The sequence below is a fragment of the Aquarana catesbeiana genome, linkage group LG13 (genome assembly GCF_042186555.1).
Source record: "Aquarana catesbeiana isolate 2022-GZ linkage group LG13, ASM4218655v1, whole genome shotgun sequence".
NCBI lineage: Eukaryota > Metazoa > Chordata > Amphibia > Anura > Ranidae > Aquarana > Aquarana catesbeiana.
The window spans coordinates 237,970,784-237,987,675 of record NC_133336.1 but is presented as its reverse complement, the minus strand read 5'-3'; the positions used below and the strand labels follow the sequence as shown (position 1 = coordinate 237,987,675).

The following is a 16,892-nucleotide window of genomic DNA, read 5'->3' as shown; positions in this document are numbered from 1 at the left end:
AGAACATCTGGAGGACCCTGTCACTTTACCCACTCTGTGAAAAGTCTTGCTAGGCTACCTCTCGACCGATGTACTGCTTTGTTAAAGCCATCGGAAATGCCTCCTTTCATAATACAGTGCTCTGGCATGAGTGGCCACTTGCCAAGAGCTCCACATGAGGAGAAAGCTCTCAAGCTTGTGTAAGTTCGACTCCAGCACCATCCAAGGTGTAGCTTATAGAGGTTTGACATTCAGAGGAATAGCCCAACTGGGAAGAATTGGGGGAGGGGTGTATGGGTGGGTCAAGGGTGGATTAGAATTCAGGGCAAAGCTTCAGAGTCTCCTTAAACTCTTAAACCTCCTTTCATATTACAGTGCTCTGATTTAGTCCACCCTGAACCCACTCCTATTTGCCTCCTCCCATGCTCCTCCGTTGCTACATTCCTCCAATTGTCTAACCTCATGTAAGCTCCGTATTGGATGGTGTTGGAGCTTATGGAAGGTTAATGATGTCCTTCTTACATGGTAATTGGCTGGTCATGCTAAAGCATCGTCTCATGGAAGGTGTTTTTTGGGTCAAGTGTGGCCTTTTTACCCCCTTCCTTATGGCCTCCAGTGGCTTGAGAATTTAAAGAGACTCCATTGCTTTGTCCTAATAGCTAGTCCACCCTCAACCTGCACCTCCTCCCCATGCTCCCCAGTCATTCCATTACTCCAACTTTCAAACCTTGTATAGGCTCCATGTTGGATGGAGTGGCTAGTGGCATGAGGAGAATGTTCTCAACCTTATGTAAGGTCTGACACCATCCAACATGGAGCTTACACTAGTTTGACAATCTGAGGAATGGATTGACTGGAGAGCATGGGGGAAGGTAAGTATGAGTGAGTTGAGGGGGGACTAGCATTCAGGGCAAAGCTACAGAGTCAGTTTTGCTTCTCAAACCACTGAAGGTTGCAAGGATGGGGCAAAAGGGCCACACATGACCAAAAAAATACCTTCCGTGATACAGTGCTTGAGAGCAAGTGGCCAATGTCCAAGATCGCCATGTGAAGTGGACGTCCTCAACCTTGTCTAAGCTCCAACGCCATCCAATAAGGAGCTTATGCTGGGTCGATCCCAGTCAATCCATTCCTCAGACTGTCAAACCTTGTGTAAGCTTCATGTTGGATGATGTCAGACCATACACAAGGTGGATCACATTTTCCTCATATGGCGATTTGCCACTCCATCCAACATGGAGCTTACACAAGGTTTGACAGTTGGAGGAATGGAGTGACTGGGTTCTGGGGAGCTTTGGGGAGGGGGGTGAGTCTGGGTAGGTTGAGGGTGGACTAGCTATTAGGACAAAGCAACAGAGTCTCTTTAAGCCACCGAAGGCCACAAGGAGAAGGGGGGGCAAAAGGGCCACGTGTGACCAAAAAACACCTTCCGTGATACAATGAGCAGCCAATCGCCATGTGAGGAGGATGTCAGTAACCATGTGTAAGCTCCAGTGCCATCCAACGAACAAATGCTTACACAAATTTAGACAGATGGAGTGTATGAGGAGTATGGAAGGAGTTGAGTATGAGTGTGTTGAGGATGAAGTAAAACCTCCTTCCATGAAAGGTGTTCTAACATGAGTGGCTGGTCATCAGGATTATCATATGAGGAGGACGTCACCATCTCTTTGAAATTCAACGGCTGCAAGGACCCAAAAAAAGAAAACCTGTCCATGGCAACACTCACATTTTATAAACATAGATTGGTCTTTATTCAGGTCAGAAATATATTTTTCAGTATCGGATCTGGAGATCAGACAGCAGAGCCAAAAAGATGCAAAGGTCCCACCCCAGTCCTTTTATTAAGAATGAATCTACAGCTAAAACTCTTGTTCCCTTCTTTTTTCTTTTATTTACGCCGATGATGGTTTAATCACCAGCAACCGCAATAAGCTTGTAAAGCAGCATGGGAAATATCACCAGCCACAGAATCAGAAACCAAACAAAATCGTAAAAAAAAATAAAAACAAAAAAAAAAAAAAACACAACTTTATCTCAAGGCTTAATTTGGTCACAAGACTATAAAAAAGTAGCAGGCACATGTGGAATGTTAAGGCATTGCCGAACACCCAAAAAACGTTAAAAAAAAATTCCTACACCCCCCCCCAATTAAATAATTTTCCCCCTGATGGACATAACAAAAACAAAAAAACACAGGCTTCTTTTTGATCCTGGTCTAAACAATCACATGCATTGGAGGACAACCGATGAGAAAGTATTGGACTCTTCCGTCTTGCCGATCACTTTGAGCAGGGGCCTAGACGCTGTCCTTGATGATTTCTGGGTACCGAGGACCAGGGAGGATAAGAGAGGAGAGCAGAGAAAGGAGACAGCTAGGAGATGAGTGCTTGACGTGTCCCGATTCTGGCCAGGGGGGTTCTAGTGGTTTTGGCGTTCAGAGGATTTGCCTGGGCATGCCGTAACCGGTCATTCCGGACTGGGAGGCGCCCTTGTTGGTGCCCATCTGTAGACCGATGACGCTTTGCCCTTCTTTTAGTTTGTCTTGAGTGAATCCACGCTTGTTCTCCATGGATTTCCTAAAGTGGTAGAGAAAAAATGTATTTTTTAGCTGCGTCCTTTTTCACTCACCATTTTTGTATGCCCCAGTTACCCCTGTTACGTTTCTCAAAACTGGCACAGCAGATGTGCAAACCCGGAAACTCCGCACAAGGATGGTGAGAGCCCCTCATAATGGACATGGCAGGTGTACAGACCCGGGCACACAAAAATGGTGGGAATTCGTTACAATGGGCACAGCAAGTGTGCACATCCAGGAACTTAGCACAGGGCTAGTGGAACCCAACCATAATGGACACGGTAGGTGTGCAAGACTGGAGACTCAGCATAGGGTTTGTGGGAACCCCTCATATCTGGCACAGCAGATGTACAAACCCGGGAACTCTGCGCAGGGATGGGATTCAGCACAAGAATGGTGGGACCCCCTTACAATGGGCACAGCAGGTGTACAGACCCGGGAACTCAGCACAGTAATGGTGGGATCCTGTTACAATGGGCACAGCAGGTGTACAGACCTGGGAACTCAGCACAGGGCTGGTGGGAATCCCTCATAATGGGCACAGCAGTTGTACAGACCTGGGAACTCGGCACAGGGATGGTGGGAACCCTCATAACGGGCACAGCAGGTGCACAGACTGAGGAACTCAGCACAGGGATGGTGGGAACCCATTATAATGGGCACAGCAGGTATACAGACCCGGGAACTCAGTTAAGGGATCTATAATCCCCAAGAAATAGAAGAAGCTATCAGGGACATTAACTCTCCAAGAATTCCTCAAACATTAAATCGTCAAGTCTAAATTTCAGTCACATGGTATGAATAAAGAAACTTGTTTTGAAAATGTATTATTTGAACCTCCTTTGGTTTTACTTGTGAAAGGTAAGAATAACTTACTTGGGGAACCAGTTGGGGTCTCCTTTGAAATGTCCGTCGCCCTTTGTAACGGCTAAACTACCCAAGTTCATCAAAGTCCGCTGGACGCTGGCCATGTCTTTTCCTGTGAAATAAATAAATGTTCAGTTTTTTTGTAATTTTATCGATCGACTTGTTGCATTTGACTGTTGAGAAAAAAAAATCTTCACTCGATAAGACTACTAAAAAGTGATATTAATATTTTTTCTTTCTTTAAGTTTTCAATGGAGTGAGGAAGAGTTGGAACCTGTTGCTGTGTTTCTGGGTCCCTATAGGGGAGATTTTCTCCCTAGTTTCCTGTTTTACCCTGTCCCACCTTCACACACAGGGTGTCATTGGAACAGGGAGTGGTGGGAAATTTCCCCAGTGGGTGCCAAAAACGGACAGAAGTTCTAAACCTTCCTTGTTCATTTCCCTTGATTTTTAATTTTTTTTTTTATTTTATTTATTTTTCCTCACTTCCAGTTGCATGTCTGGGGTAAAAAGTAAAAAAAAAAAAAAAGAAAAAGAAAAATTTCCCGAAAGGGCCCCCCGCAGCAAAAAATAACCCCTGGGCTGTAAACCTTCACTACACCATTCACACTAAACAAGTTTTGACTATACATATCCTTTGGTGTCTGTCTTTAAAAAAAAATCCCTTTAAATATGTCCCTTCTGTAGGCCCACTTAAAGGGGTCTTTATAAAAAAAAAAAATCAAAAATAATTCTCATAAACAGACTAATATGTTTATAACCTATGAGTGTCAGCTCCGTCTAGTGGCCATAATATGGTATTTTCCTGATTTGAGGTTTTGCAGGAAAATACAGCATTATGGCCACCAGATGGAGCTGATGATCTTAGGAGGAAATAATCATATTAGGCAAAATCTGGAGATTGGTGAAAGCTGTGTGAATGCTTGAGATATTAGCACAGCAGATTTATTTTTTATAAAGAAGTGGGCTTTAGACCGTGTGGTTTGTTTCGTTCCCAATCAAAAATCGGACAAAATTTTCTATTCGGAGACTCAGATGTATCCGAATTTCCAAATTACATTAGTAATGAATTTAAACGAATCCGAAATAATGAAACAAAATTTTGTCAGAAAAGCTAATTATCCGAATTGGTTTCAAATTAGATTCAAATACGAAATTTGAAATTGCAAAGCATATTGCTGATTTCCTTCAAAGACTCTGTGTATTAGTGTTAGAATACAGCCCTCTTCTGAAATTCGAAAAGAATAGAATAAAACAGAAAATAAAATTAAAGAGTAGAAGAGAATAGAATAGAAAAAAATAGAATAGAAAAAAAAAATAGAACAGAAAAAAATAGAATAAAACAGAATATAGCTGTCTTTCAAAATTTGAATTTCATAATTCGAATTTAGGATAGAATAAAATAGAATATGGCTGGCTTCCAAAATTCAAAAAGAATAGATTAGAACAGAATAGAATAAAATAGAATTTAGCCGTTTTTCGAATAGAATGAAATAGAATATAGCCGTCTTCCGAAATTTGAATTCTGAAAAGAATAAAGTAGAAAAGAATAGAAAATAAAGGAATAGATCAGAAAAAAATAGAATAAAAAAAATAGAATCAAAAAGTATATAGCCGTTTTTCGAATAGAATGAAATAGAATATAGCCATCTTCTGAAATTTGAATTCTGAAAAGAATAAAGTAGAAAAGAATAGAAAATAAAGGAATAGATCAGAAAAAAATAGAATAAAAAAGAATATAGCCCTCTTCCGAAATTTGAAAATAATAAAACAGAATAAAATAGAAAAGAATAGAGTAAAACAACAGAATAGAATAGAAAATAAAAGAATAGAAAATAAAGGAATAGATCAGAACAAATAGAACAAAATAGAATATAGCTGTCTTCCAAAATTTGGATTTTGAAAAGAATAAAGTAGAATAAAACAGAATAGAAAAGAATAGAGTAAAACAATAGAATAGAATAGAAAATAAAGGAATAGATCAGAAAAAAATAGAATATAACCGTCTTCCAAAATTTGAATTTCGAAGTTCGACTTTTAAAAAGAACGACATTTCGAATTTCAAATAGAATAGAACCAGCTATTCTTCACAATGTATTTGGATGGATTCAAAATTTTCTATTCCAATTTGATTTGAATACTTCAAATCCATCTAAAAAATTTGAATCCGATCAAAAACAAAACAAAATGAAATGACACAATGAATTTCATTATGAATGCAACAAAACAAAATTAGTAACTTAAAAAATCGACCCGCAACAAGAAAACACATTTTTTGGTTTTTGCACATGCCTAGTTGGCTTACGGAAGGGAGAAAGCTGAGAATGGGCTCAAAAGTAGTCGAAAGGTGTGTGTGTGTGGGGGGGGGGATGGGGGGAGGGGACACAGATTCTGCAGAACTACAGGTGCTGAAAAGTGTTGTAGTGCTTCAAACATGGACATTATTTTATGGTTCTCACCTTCCCACAAGTCGACGGTCTGGAATAGGTCAGAAGGCGGTATTCCATATTTCTCGCAGGCCTTCAGGAACTGGGACACCTGCTCCATCTGTTTGAAGGCCATACTGGAGGACTGGATTTTGCCCACTGAACCCGGAGCAAGGGAGTTGATCAGATGACACACGATCTGTAGAGGAAGAAGAAGGGAACTTGGTGAGGTTCACCAACACTCTGTACAGGCTAAGGTTTGCCTCTTCTTTTCTGCTGACCTGCCTAACAACTGCGTTTCTCAAGGTGCAAGTTCACCCAATCACCTGTTAAACTTTCTACTCTTTATAAATCTCATCACTGACCTGCTGTGCTTTTAATGAATCTCATGGTTGGGATTTTGGTCTTCTTTGTAATAGGTTAAGTAAACCTCTAATAACAATGGATTCCATAAAGTCAACTTGTCATGTACTTTTTGTCAAGATTACCCTTACCATTGAATGTACAGCTTTAAGTTCTGACATTCCCCTACAGTCCCGTTATCCAATGAGAGACCTTAACGGCCAATTATGAGATTTCTCAAAAATACACCAAAAGGAGTAGAAAAATGGACTTTGTAGGCACCAATCATACAACTAAATGTAAATGTAGATTTGGGACATTGGCACTGCTCTATATATGGAATCTCCACAGCCCATCCTGTGGTGAGATTTGCTATTCTATTTTTTTCTCCAATTATGAGATTTGCCCCACTGGAAAAGGAGTGGCAGGTTTGGACCAAGGCTCCTGAAGTCACAAAAGGCAAAGGCCTTGCTTGGGTGGCTAAGTTCTGGAGATTCAGGGCTTCAAATGGGGTGATCTGGGCATAAATAATGGTATAGCTAAGTACAAGCTTACATTGCCGTTAACCTTTGCTTTGCCCATGTAAGGCAAGGCAACATCTTCAGTTGCCCCAGAACATACAGAAATACCCGGTATGGAAGAAGCATGTAACTCTTTCCCCTTTCTTCCATGTTATAGCCCTGAATATCTGAATAGCCAATCACTACGCCCAACTGCAGTCAATTGGAGGTTGGGTTAGACATTAGACCTGTGTAAGCTCCAACCAGATTGACTTTTTAAAGCAATGGAAGGTTGGTCAAGCAACTATTTCAATTATGACTATAGACCTTAGATCAGGGGTCTTCAAACTGTGGCCCTCCAGGTGTTCAGGAACTACAATTCCCATCATGCCTAGTCATGTCTGTGAATGTCAGAGTTTTACAATGCCTCATGGGATGTGTAGTCCTGCCTTAGATGATAGTATCCTAATTCAGCCAATTTCCAGCAGATCATGAGATGATCTAATGGTTATGGGGCACTGAAGGAGACCACCAGCCAAGTCTGGCCAGGAAGGGGAAATCTGGATCGTCAAGTTGGGAAAGCCTGTCTTATCCCCTTTGAGAAGAATGATGCCCCATCATTGATATCAGTGGGAGGAAAGTTCCCTCCAGTGCCAGATAAAGGCAAGCAAAGAGCCACATCCAGCCCGCAGGCCGCAGTTTGGAGACCACTGGTCTATGGCAACAATGCGTGATTTGGCTTTAGAAGTTCACCACAATAGAAAACGTTAATCCACTATTAATTTTATACCCATAATACCTATTTCACGTTGGAAAGGCAGGTCCTCCAACTACAATAGTTGTGGAGGCATGGTCTACCTTCTGTCCCAGTCTGTATTCCAAGAGTCCCACCAAAAGGATACTGCTGATTACTTTTGGCTCTATCAAACTTCCAACAACCTCCCTACACAAAGACAGGTAAAAGACCCATCATCGATCTAGTCTACTCACCACGCCATCCTTCAACCACTTCTGAAAGCCAATTTTCCCAGCCTCCTCTGGTTCGCCAACCTTATTGTCGCACTGAGCACTAATCCATTGCACCAGGATGTTCTCCAGCTCCGGGTCGTACTTCAGGTCAATCTTCAACTGGACTTCTCTGCTCAGTCCATAGGATGGTCCTTTGTTTGCCATTTTGTAAGTGTTGGTAGTTGGGGTTTCTGCAAGAAAAAACATTGAAGCAAATATTACTACAGTTCGATGATCACATAACAAGCTTCTTAAAGTAGACTTTTCTATGCTTCCACAAGCCAGCAGGAACAATGTCCTCCTTATTAAATCCCATTATTTTAAGTAAAAAAGTGCAAAAAAAATTATGCTCCCCCGCACATTCAAACCCCTGAAAATAGAGGGAAGCATAGTTATTCGGTCCTGGGACCATAGTGCCTGATAAGTCTTCAAGGAAGCCACCATGTTGGTCCCACCCAAGAATCAGAAGACTTCAGGTCCAAAGTATGTTTTCCTGATACTCCTAGAGATGCCCCTTCTTTTCTTATGTTTTGAGCTCCCCCACATGACCTAATTCCTAGGCACAGATCCTAATGATAAATTGCCACAAATAAGCGTCTCTTTTTTTTTTTTATCCTGGGGTGCACTCCATTGGCATCCCCAGTACTGTGACCAAGCTGTCATGGACAGCTCACACTCAACTACCAGGAAACAGGATCCCAAGACTGAGCCATAGCGGGACAGCTTACTAAAAAGCGTGACCATCCCGGCAAATCCGGGACAGTTGGCAAGTATGTGTGTATTCATCCAAGCAGTCCAATGTTCGCTTGTTTGTGGGCCATCAAGGGCAGTAAATATGTGGCTCTACTGCCCCCTCGTGGTGGTTTATGTGGAAGGAGCTTTAATAACGTCGTAGAAGAAAGAGTTTTTTGTTTTCAACCAGACAAACCCTGACTGGTTGACTTGCGATGAGATCAGAGGATCAACAAGGTGCAACCATTGTACGGCACTGCTAAGGAAGGAAGCAGAGCCATAATATGTAATGAACAAATATGGCTGCTCTTTTGCCTACATATAATTTATACACTGTACATGGAAACTAGGCTTTAAATACGCTGATACAGCAATTTTACAGCATAATGAACTCTTTCACGTGTTTATCACAAAGACCTCAATAAGACGATCGTTCCCCTTTAAATCAAAAATTCCCCCCCTATATTCCTATATTTCTTGCTCAATTCCGCTTTCAGATTGTCTTCCCTAAGCTCCCCCTATTTAAAGCTCGCTGTCGTATGACCTCTTTTTTACCTTTTTAAAGCTTCAACTCTGAGGGACCCGGAAACTGGGCGCCCGCAGGAGCTTCCTTGCCACATCCTATTTGTGTTTTAGAGGAAGTGGGTATTCTCAGATACAGAACACCAGGCCTGGGCGCCCCAAGGGCATGCCTTTGATCTACTTAACCCTTCAGTCACAAACCGTTCCCAGAACACCCATCTACTGTATAACAAAAATAGGGGAGAGCTTTAACATATTTTTATTTATTATTTTTTTACATCTGTGTTGCTGATCCCTTGCAGCTTCTTTGCAGCCACTTCCCGGCTACATGTACTCCAGTGATGATGGCCACATGGTGTTTCTCAGAGTGGCTTTCCTGACAACAGTGGATCAAGTCGGTGTAATGTGTATTGAAATGGTCAATCATGGTACCCGTTGGAAGCCCAGGTGACAACCCAGGAGCACAGCTGGGAGACTATGACAAAGCGTTGTCACCCTGTAACAGGAATTGTCAGAGAGAGGCGGGATCACCAGGGATTTATTTGAATGAAAGTTGTAAATTTTAAAAAATATTGAAAATTACTTTTTTTCGAAGTAACATGAACATGTTAAAATGTATAAGATTTTTACTATTTTAGTGGGTTTACGTCTACTTTATTTCTTGAAATCAAGCAACTGTTTTTTTTTAGTCTTGCGTGTGTTCTTACAGCATGACAGTATATAGATTGTGGAGCAGATGTTGCTCATTATTGTTTTTTTTTTTTTTTTTTTTTACATCCTACAAACAAAGGAGTTTTTCCGAACAGCCCCCGGGGTACATTTGTCGCTAGGACGCGAGGCGCGGATTGTGTGATATTTCTTATGTTAGCACAGCTGTGGAGGGGCGCTCCCTGGCCTACACGCTGGGGAACAGGGAGGGACATTGTGACCACAGAGATGGGGGCACTGTCCTATTCTTCCTCTGGGAGTTTACAGCATTCAATGAGTACATGATTTCATATTTTATTTTATTCTATTTTATATTATTGTATTTTATGTTATCATATTTTATCTTATCGTATATTATTGTAATGTATTTTATTGTATTTTTTTTTTTAATTTTAGTGTCATATTTTATTGTATCAGATTTTTTTTTTTACTGCATTGTATTTTACTTTATGGTATTTTATATTATTGTATTTTATGTCATCGTATTTTATCTTCTTGTATTTTACTTTATCACATTTTATTGCATATTTTATTGTACTTTATCGTATTTTATTTAATTTATTTATTTTTTGTGTCATGTTTTATTGTATTTTATTTTTTTTATTTTTTGTGTCTTTTTTTTTATTGTATTTTATTTTATTGTATAATATTGTATTGTATCTTTTATCCTGTATGGTTTTTATACTTAAAATTATATTTGATGTGCCCTACGCACTGAAAATGCTTTTCGCTTTTTTACATTTTTAATAAAAATAAGATGTCTCTGCCTATCAAGCTTGTTAAATGACTGCTGAGATTAGATCAATTGGACAATTAGGGGTATTTATAATAAAAAACAAAACAAAACAAAAAACAATTAACATAGCTGCTCCCCCATTGAAACTGTACGTAAATTTTGTTCTGTGCAAATAGGGCAAAGTCGAATGTTCTCAGATGTTCTTTGAGGATCAAATGTAAGTGGATAAAATACCACATTATGGCCAACATTTTACAGTTACCACCAAAGCTGGAAGAAAGGGGACATCTTCCAATGGGGGACACCTGTTTCAGTGTTCTGATTTCCCTCATTTTTTTTGGATATCTTTCCTCACTTCCTGTTGTGTCACTAGAACAGGAAGTGAGGGAAATTTTTCCCAACAGAGGCACAGATAGCAGAAAGAAATCTGAAAGCACATTCACCCTTATCTTACTCTATCTATAGCTAAAAAGGTTTTGGCCTTTAGATACTATCTTTTTTTTTTTTTTTTTTTTTAAATGATCCCTAATGACAAATGATGAGTAATTGTAAGAGATTTGCAGTGCTGTACGAGATTTGACCTCTTCATTATAGCAAAGGCATTTGAGGGCTGTCAGAGTTCATTCGGTAAGAGATTCACCATCTGTATGCGCTCCACATCCTTTCTGTATTATCCGCTGAGGTCACCACTTCCTCTGATGTTCTCTGTTACAGGAACCCCGCACGTGGCATAAACCATATGAAGTCATTTTAAAGTGGAACCCCGAATAAAAAAAAAAAACAGGTAAGAGGCGCATGTCTATTACACACAGCAATATGCATGATGCACTGCAATGGTCTGTAACTGAGCGCCTAATTGCCACACCCAGACTATTATCACATGAGAGATGAGAAGGCGTGTCCTGCTCTGAGCACCTAATGGTCACACCCATACTATTGAGCCTAATGGCCACACCCAAGGCATGGAAGCCCGATGGCCGCACCCAAGGCACGGAAGCCCGATGGCTGCACCCTAGGCATGGAAGCCCGATTGCTGCACCCAAGGCATGGGGGCCCGATGGCCGCACCCAAGGCATGAGGACCCGATGGCCGCACCCAAGGCATGGGGGCCCAATGGCCACACACTAGGCAGGGAAGCACGATTGCCCAACCCAAGGCATGTTGGCCCGATGGCCGCACCCAAGGCATGGGGGCCCGATGGCCACACTCAAGGCATGTTGGCCCGATGTCCTCACCCAAGGCATGTTGGCCCTATGGCCGCACCCAAAGCATGTTGGCCCTATTGCCGCACCCAAGGCATGGGGGCCTGGTGGCCGCACCCAACAAATGGGGGCCTGGTGGCCACACCCAAGGTATGGGGGGGCCTGATGGTCACACCCAACAACATGGGGACCCGGTGGCCACACCCAAGGCATGGGGGGGCCTGATGGCCAAATCCAATATTAAATGGCCATTACCAACACATAAAAGCCCAGAAGGCATGCCTTGCTTTAAGCGCCTAATAGCTTCACCCAATCTCTTGCCACATGAGAGAGTAGAAGGCGTGTCTTGCCCTACATACATAATGACTTTCAGAAAGTCAGCATTTGCTTAGGTTCTGGCCCTCTAGAAGCAGATTGGGGCATCCAAAGAGCACCATAAAGGTAAGAGCTTGCTACCAAGATTCCGCATTGCATTGATCAGTATGGGGACCTTTTAGGGAATGCCCCACTCAAAAATATTCCTATAAAACAATTCTAATGCCAGTTGCCTCTGTAATATCTTCCCCTTTGTCTGCACAGCCGGTTTTGCTACTGTTGGCGTGCCCAGTATTATACGATCGCTCTATCCTAAAGGCGGAAACACCGATTTCTAAAGCTGGAATTTTTTTTGGTGGTATTGCCCCGCCCCCTGATGTATATGATAAGAATTGCATATCTAGGGAAGGGATACAGGCCATTACATGTGGCAAAGTATGAAATCATTTTAGGAATTCAATGAAAAAAAAGTGCAATGTATGGATTAAGTGAAAGTTTACTTTTGGCATGGTGTTCCCCTTTTAGTGCCCCTTTAAAGGGAAAGTACAACATGGTTCGAGGTTTTTTTTTTTTTTCTTTACATTTCAGCTAAAATACAAGCCTGTATGAATAAATCTCTGATGTGTGTGTGTATATATATATATATATATATATATATATATATATATATATATACATATATATATATAATTTTTTTTTTTTTTTTTTTTTATATATATTATTTTATATATATTTTTTTAATATATTTATATATTTTTTTCCCTGAGAAATCGGAACTATAAAGTACTTTCATTGTCGTGCATTAGGAGAGAGGAACAGTCAAGTCCTATCGCCCTGCAAAGCTACACACAAGAAGCAGAGCCTGTCTGTTCAATGAACAAATATGGCTCTCCCCGAGGTGCACCTATATTTGGGGTATTAAAAAAACATTTAATACCCACTGGTACCATTACTAACACCTCTTCCTTTGGGGAGATTCGCCCTTACTATTTCTCCTATTTCCCTTACTATTTCTCCTAGTCATCATTGTTACCAGGACAGAAATCTTTGGGGAATCCTAAATGTTAGACTTGTCACCAAAACAGGATTTGAGAGGAAATGTAGCACCGGGGTCACCTGTCCCAGTGACAACTAAATTTGCATTTCCCCTCAATTTGTAGGGATTTTCTTCCACTTTCTGTTAGAAGTAAGGAGAAACAGGGAAAAAAAAAACTTTACTCAGCGTAACATCATCTTTCACATTATAAAAAAAATTGGGGTAAATATTGTGTTTTTATTTTCTTTTTAATTCATAAAAGTGTTGTGTGTGTGTTTTTTTTATTTAAAATTGTGTTTGAAAAATTGCTGCACAAATACTGTGTGACATAACAAATTGCAATAATCGCCATTTTATTGACTAGGCTCTCTGATTTTTTATATATATATATATATATATATATATATATATATATATATATATAATTGTTTTGGGGGTTCTGAGTAATTTTCTAGTAATAAAAAATGATGATTTTTTTTACATGTAGGAGAGGAATGCCAGAATTGGCCTGGTATGGAAGTGGTTAATAAGATTTATTTTTGTTTTTTTAAAAAAAAAAAAAAAAAAGTGTTTGAACCACGCATGTGAGGTATCGCCGCGAACGTTAGAGCGAGAGCAATAATTCTAGCCCTAGACCTCCTCTGTAACCCTAAACTGGTAACCTGTGAACATTTTTAAACCGTAACCTATTGAGATTTTAAAGTATCGTAGGTTTGGCGCCATTCCACAAGCATGCGCAAATTGGGGTAAATATTGTGTTTTTTGTTTTCTTTTTAATTCCTGAAAGTGTTTTTTTTTTTTTCTTTTTTTTAATACCGTGTGATATAACAAATTGCAACAGTCGCCAGCCTAATTTGCTAGGGTCTATGCTAAAAAAAGTGTGTGTGTGTGTGTGTGTGTGTGTGTGTGTGTGTGTATATATATATATATATATATATATATATATATATATATATATATATATATATATATATATATATATTAATGTATGTGTGTGTTTAGGGGTTCTGAGTAATTTTCTAGCAAAAAAAATGCTGATTTTTACATGTAGGAGAGGAGTGCCAGAATTGGCCTGGTATGGAAGTGGTTAATAAGATGATTTAGGCTAATGGCATTTACATACATAAAAAACAAAACAAAAAAAAAACACTTAAAAGGACAAAGTGTTCCTGGTAACAATGGAATCTGAATGTTGTACTTTTAGCTATTCATCACCTGGCCGGTCAGCTGCGTACAATGGGGCGGGCGTGTCCCCGCGGTCACACAGCCAGGAAGATTGGCACAGGTTGGGTAATCAGTTCCTCTGTATGTTCTTTGGGCACGGCCGTGTTTGCCATTGACAGGCGTGATGGGCCGGCTTCACACCACGCTGAGGGGAGCCGCTACCAAACTGATTTCAGACGCCTTTGTCTAATCATCGGGTGGAGTAATGTTTGAAAAGGTGGAGATTTCCCCTTATTTTTTTTTTTTTTTTTAGATATTGATTTACTGTCCCAAGAAAGACGTTGGCTGTGTCTATGTAGGGCTCATTCACACCACAACACATCCGTTAACACCTGCGCGTTGCGTTTTCGGTAATGTGAATGCATTGCGCTGAAAAAAGTGGCGCATGCTGTACTTTTTTTCAGTGCCGGGCAAATGCAACGCGCTGGTGTGAACTTTGTTCATAAAGAACCATTATTTTTTTTCCTTAGAACCACTGCCAGACACAACACAAAGTTAGTCAGTTCTCAGTGGAACAGGTGTCCCCAATGGATGGTTTCCCCCAGGGCCATCTTTAATATTGATTGGACCCTGGGCAAACATTTTCTTGGGCCCTCCAAAATCTGCTTATCAACTATTTGCGGGCAGTGCGGGCTCATGGGGCAGCTGCCTTGGGTCCCACAACAATGACTGACTGGACCTGGGGTAGCTGTCCCTTTTGCCCTGTGTTAAAGACGGCCCTGCCAGGGCCATCTTTAATATTGATTGGGCCCTCCTAAATCTGCTTATCAACTGTTTGCGGGCAGTGCGGACTCAAGGGGCAGCTGCCTTGGGCCCCACAACAATGACTGACTGGGCTTGGGGTAGCTGTCCCTTTTGCCCTGTGTTAAAGATGGCCCTGCCAGGGCCATCTTTAATATTGATTGGGCCCTCCTAAATCTGCTTATCAACTGTTTGCGGGCAGTGGGGGCTCAAGGGGAAGCTGCTTTGGGTCCCACAACAATGACTGGGCCCGGGGCCCTGGTGTTAAAGACGAGCCCTGCATGTGGGTGTTCCCTATGCAAATGCACCCTGCCTAGGAACACCCACTCTTTCAGGCTGACAACCACCCATCAAAGCATTTTTGATATTTGCATAACTCCTCCCACTGCTTGCATCAGGGCTGTGAGCTCCGCAGAGGAGTACTGGTGATGTTTTTTTTTTTCAGGGATATGCAAACTGTGGCCCTCTGGGTATTGCAGAACTACAAATCCCATGAGGCATAGCAAGACTCTGACAGCCACAAGCATGAAACCCAGAGGCAAAGACATGATGGGACTTGTAGTTTTCCAACAGTTGGAGGTCCACAGTTTGCATATCCCTGAGCCCTTTCCTCCCCAGCTTGATGGTCCCTGACCCGCCCCTTTTATTCACTGGATTTCGGTTCTGTCAATCACGGAGGGTTGGCGTCACATGTGGGTGGTCTGTGTCCAGATATAGCCAGCCTAGGAACACCCACTGCTCCAGACTGACACCCACCCATCAATGGCATTTTGATATGCATAACTCCTCCCACTCTTTGCATCAGGGCTGAGGGTTCTTGGGTGGAGTACTGAGTCAGGGTGCTGTGATGTTTTCAGGAAGCCATGTACAGAATCCTGCCAGCCCCTCCCATCAGCTATGATCTGCCTGCGTGCATACAGAATGGAAATACCTGGAATAAAAGTGAGGGAAATTCCAATATTTTGAGTGGTCACCAGAACAAGAATAGAGGGAGAACCTGAGCTATCCTTAACACGGGACAAAAGGGGTAGCTGCCCCCGGTCCAGTCATTGTTATGGCGCCAAAGCAGCTGCCCCTTGAGCCCAGCACTGCCTGCAAATAATTTAAAATTTTTGGATTTGGGAGGGCCCAAGAAAATTTTCACTCAGGGTCCAATCCATATTAAAGATGGCCCTGCCCACGTGATGCTGAGCCTTCATGATTGGAAGAACTGAAATCCAATGAATGAACGGGGCGGGCCAGGGACAGTCAGGCTGAGGAGGAAAGTCCTGATGCAAGCAGTGGGAGGAGTTATGTAAATATTAAAATGAATTTATTGGGGTGGATGTCAGCCTGGAGGAGTGGGTATTCCTAGGCTGTATTGGTAACGCCCACATGTGATGCTGAACCTTCATGATTGGAAAAACTGAAATCCAATGAATGGGGCGGGCCAGGGCCGGTCAGGCTGGGGAGGAAAGGGCTAGAATGATGTCAGACGTCCTCCAGCCAGGAAATGAGGCAGGCTCTGACTTGCTGCAGCTTCTAATGCACATTGTAAGAAGCTCACAGTGTGCAGTGAAATCAGAGTAAGCCATTTAAGTCCAGGAGAGGACCCGGAACTGGAGGGAAGGCCGGAGGTCAGATTTAATATGGAAGCTGATAACGCTCTCAAATGCGTTCGTCATCACAACATTACTGGTATTAGTTTCACCGCTGTGTACGGGTGCACAGATTTGTATTTTAGCTCATTTGTGGGTACTTTGCTGTTGTCGGTGGGCACGCGCAGTCACATCATAAACAGAAGTCTCATTGCAGGATGAGAAAAGTGCGTACAGGCTGCAGCCCTTTGTCTTAGCAACCCTCTGGCTGGTTATGGCCTGTACATGACGAGATCTTGGCTGATTTCCGGACGAGTGGTGGAAAAGTACTGAGACGGCTCAGTGCGGGGACCTTGGCTCTGACTCGGCTGTGTTTGTTTTGCAGTTGAGAAACAGAAG

At 41.8% G+C, this 16,892-nt stretch overlaps 1 protein-coding gene across 1 annotated transcript in view; it reads right to left on the bottom strand.

Annotated features, from left to right (window-relative positions):
* Positions 1-1,709: 1,709 nt before the first annotated feature.
* LOC141117036 (transgelin-2-like) overlaps positions 1,710-16,892 on the bottom strand; it is a 54,475-nt gene continuing 39,292 nt past the window's right edge. The window contains exons 2-5 of the mRNA XM_073609617.1: positions 7,683-7,891; positions 5,884-6,049; positions 3,434-3,536; positions 1,710-2,558 (exon numbers count right to left, since the gene is read on the bottom strand). Of these exons, the coding sequence (XP_073465718.1) occupies positions 2,417-2,558; positions 3,434-3,536; positions 5,884-6,049; positions 7,683-7,865 (594 nt within the window). The 5' untranslated portion in view covers positions 7,866-7,891 and the 3' untranslated portion in view covers positions 1,710-2,416. The remainder of the gene's footprint in view (positions 2,559-3,433; positions 3,537-5,883; positions 6,050-7,682; positions 7,892-16,892) is intronic.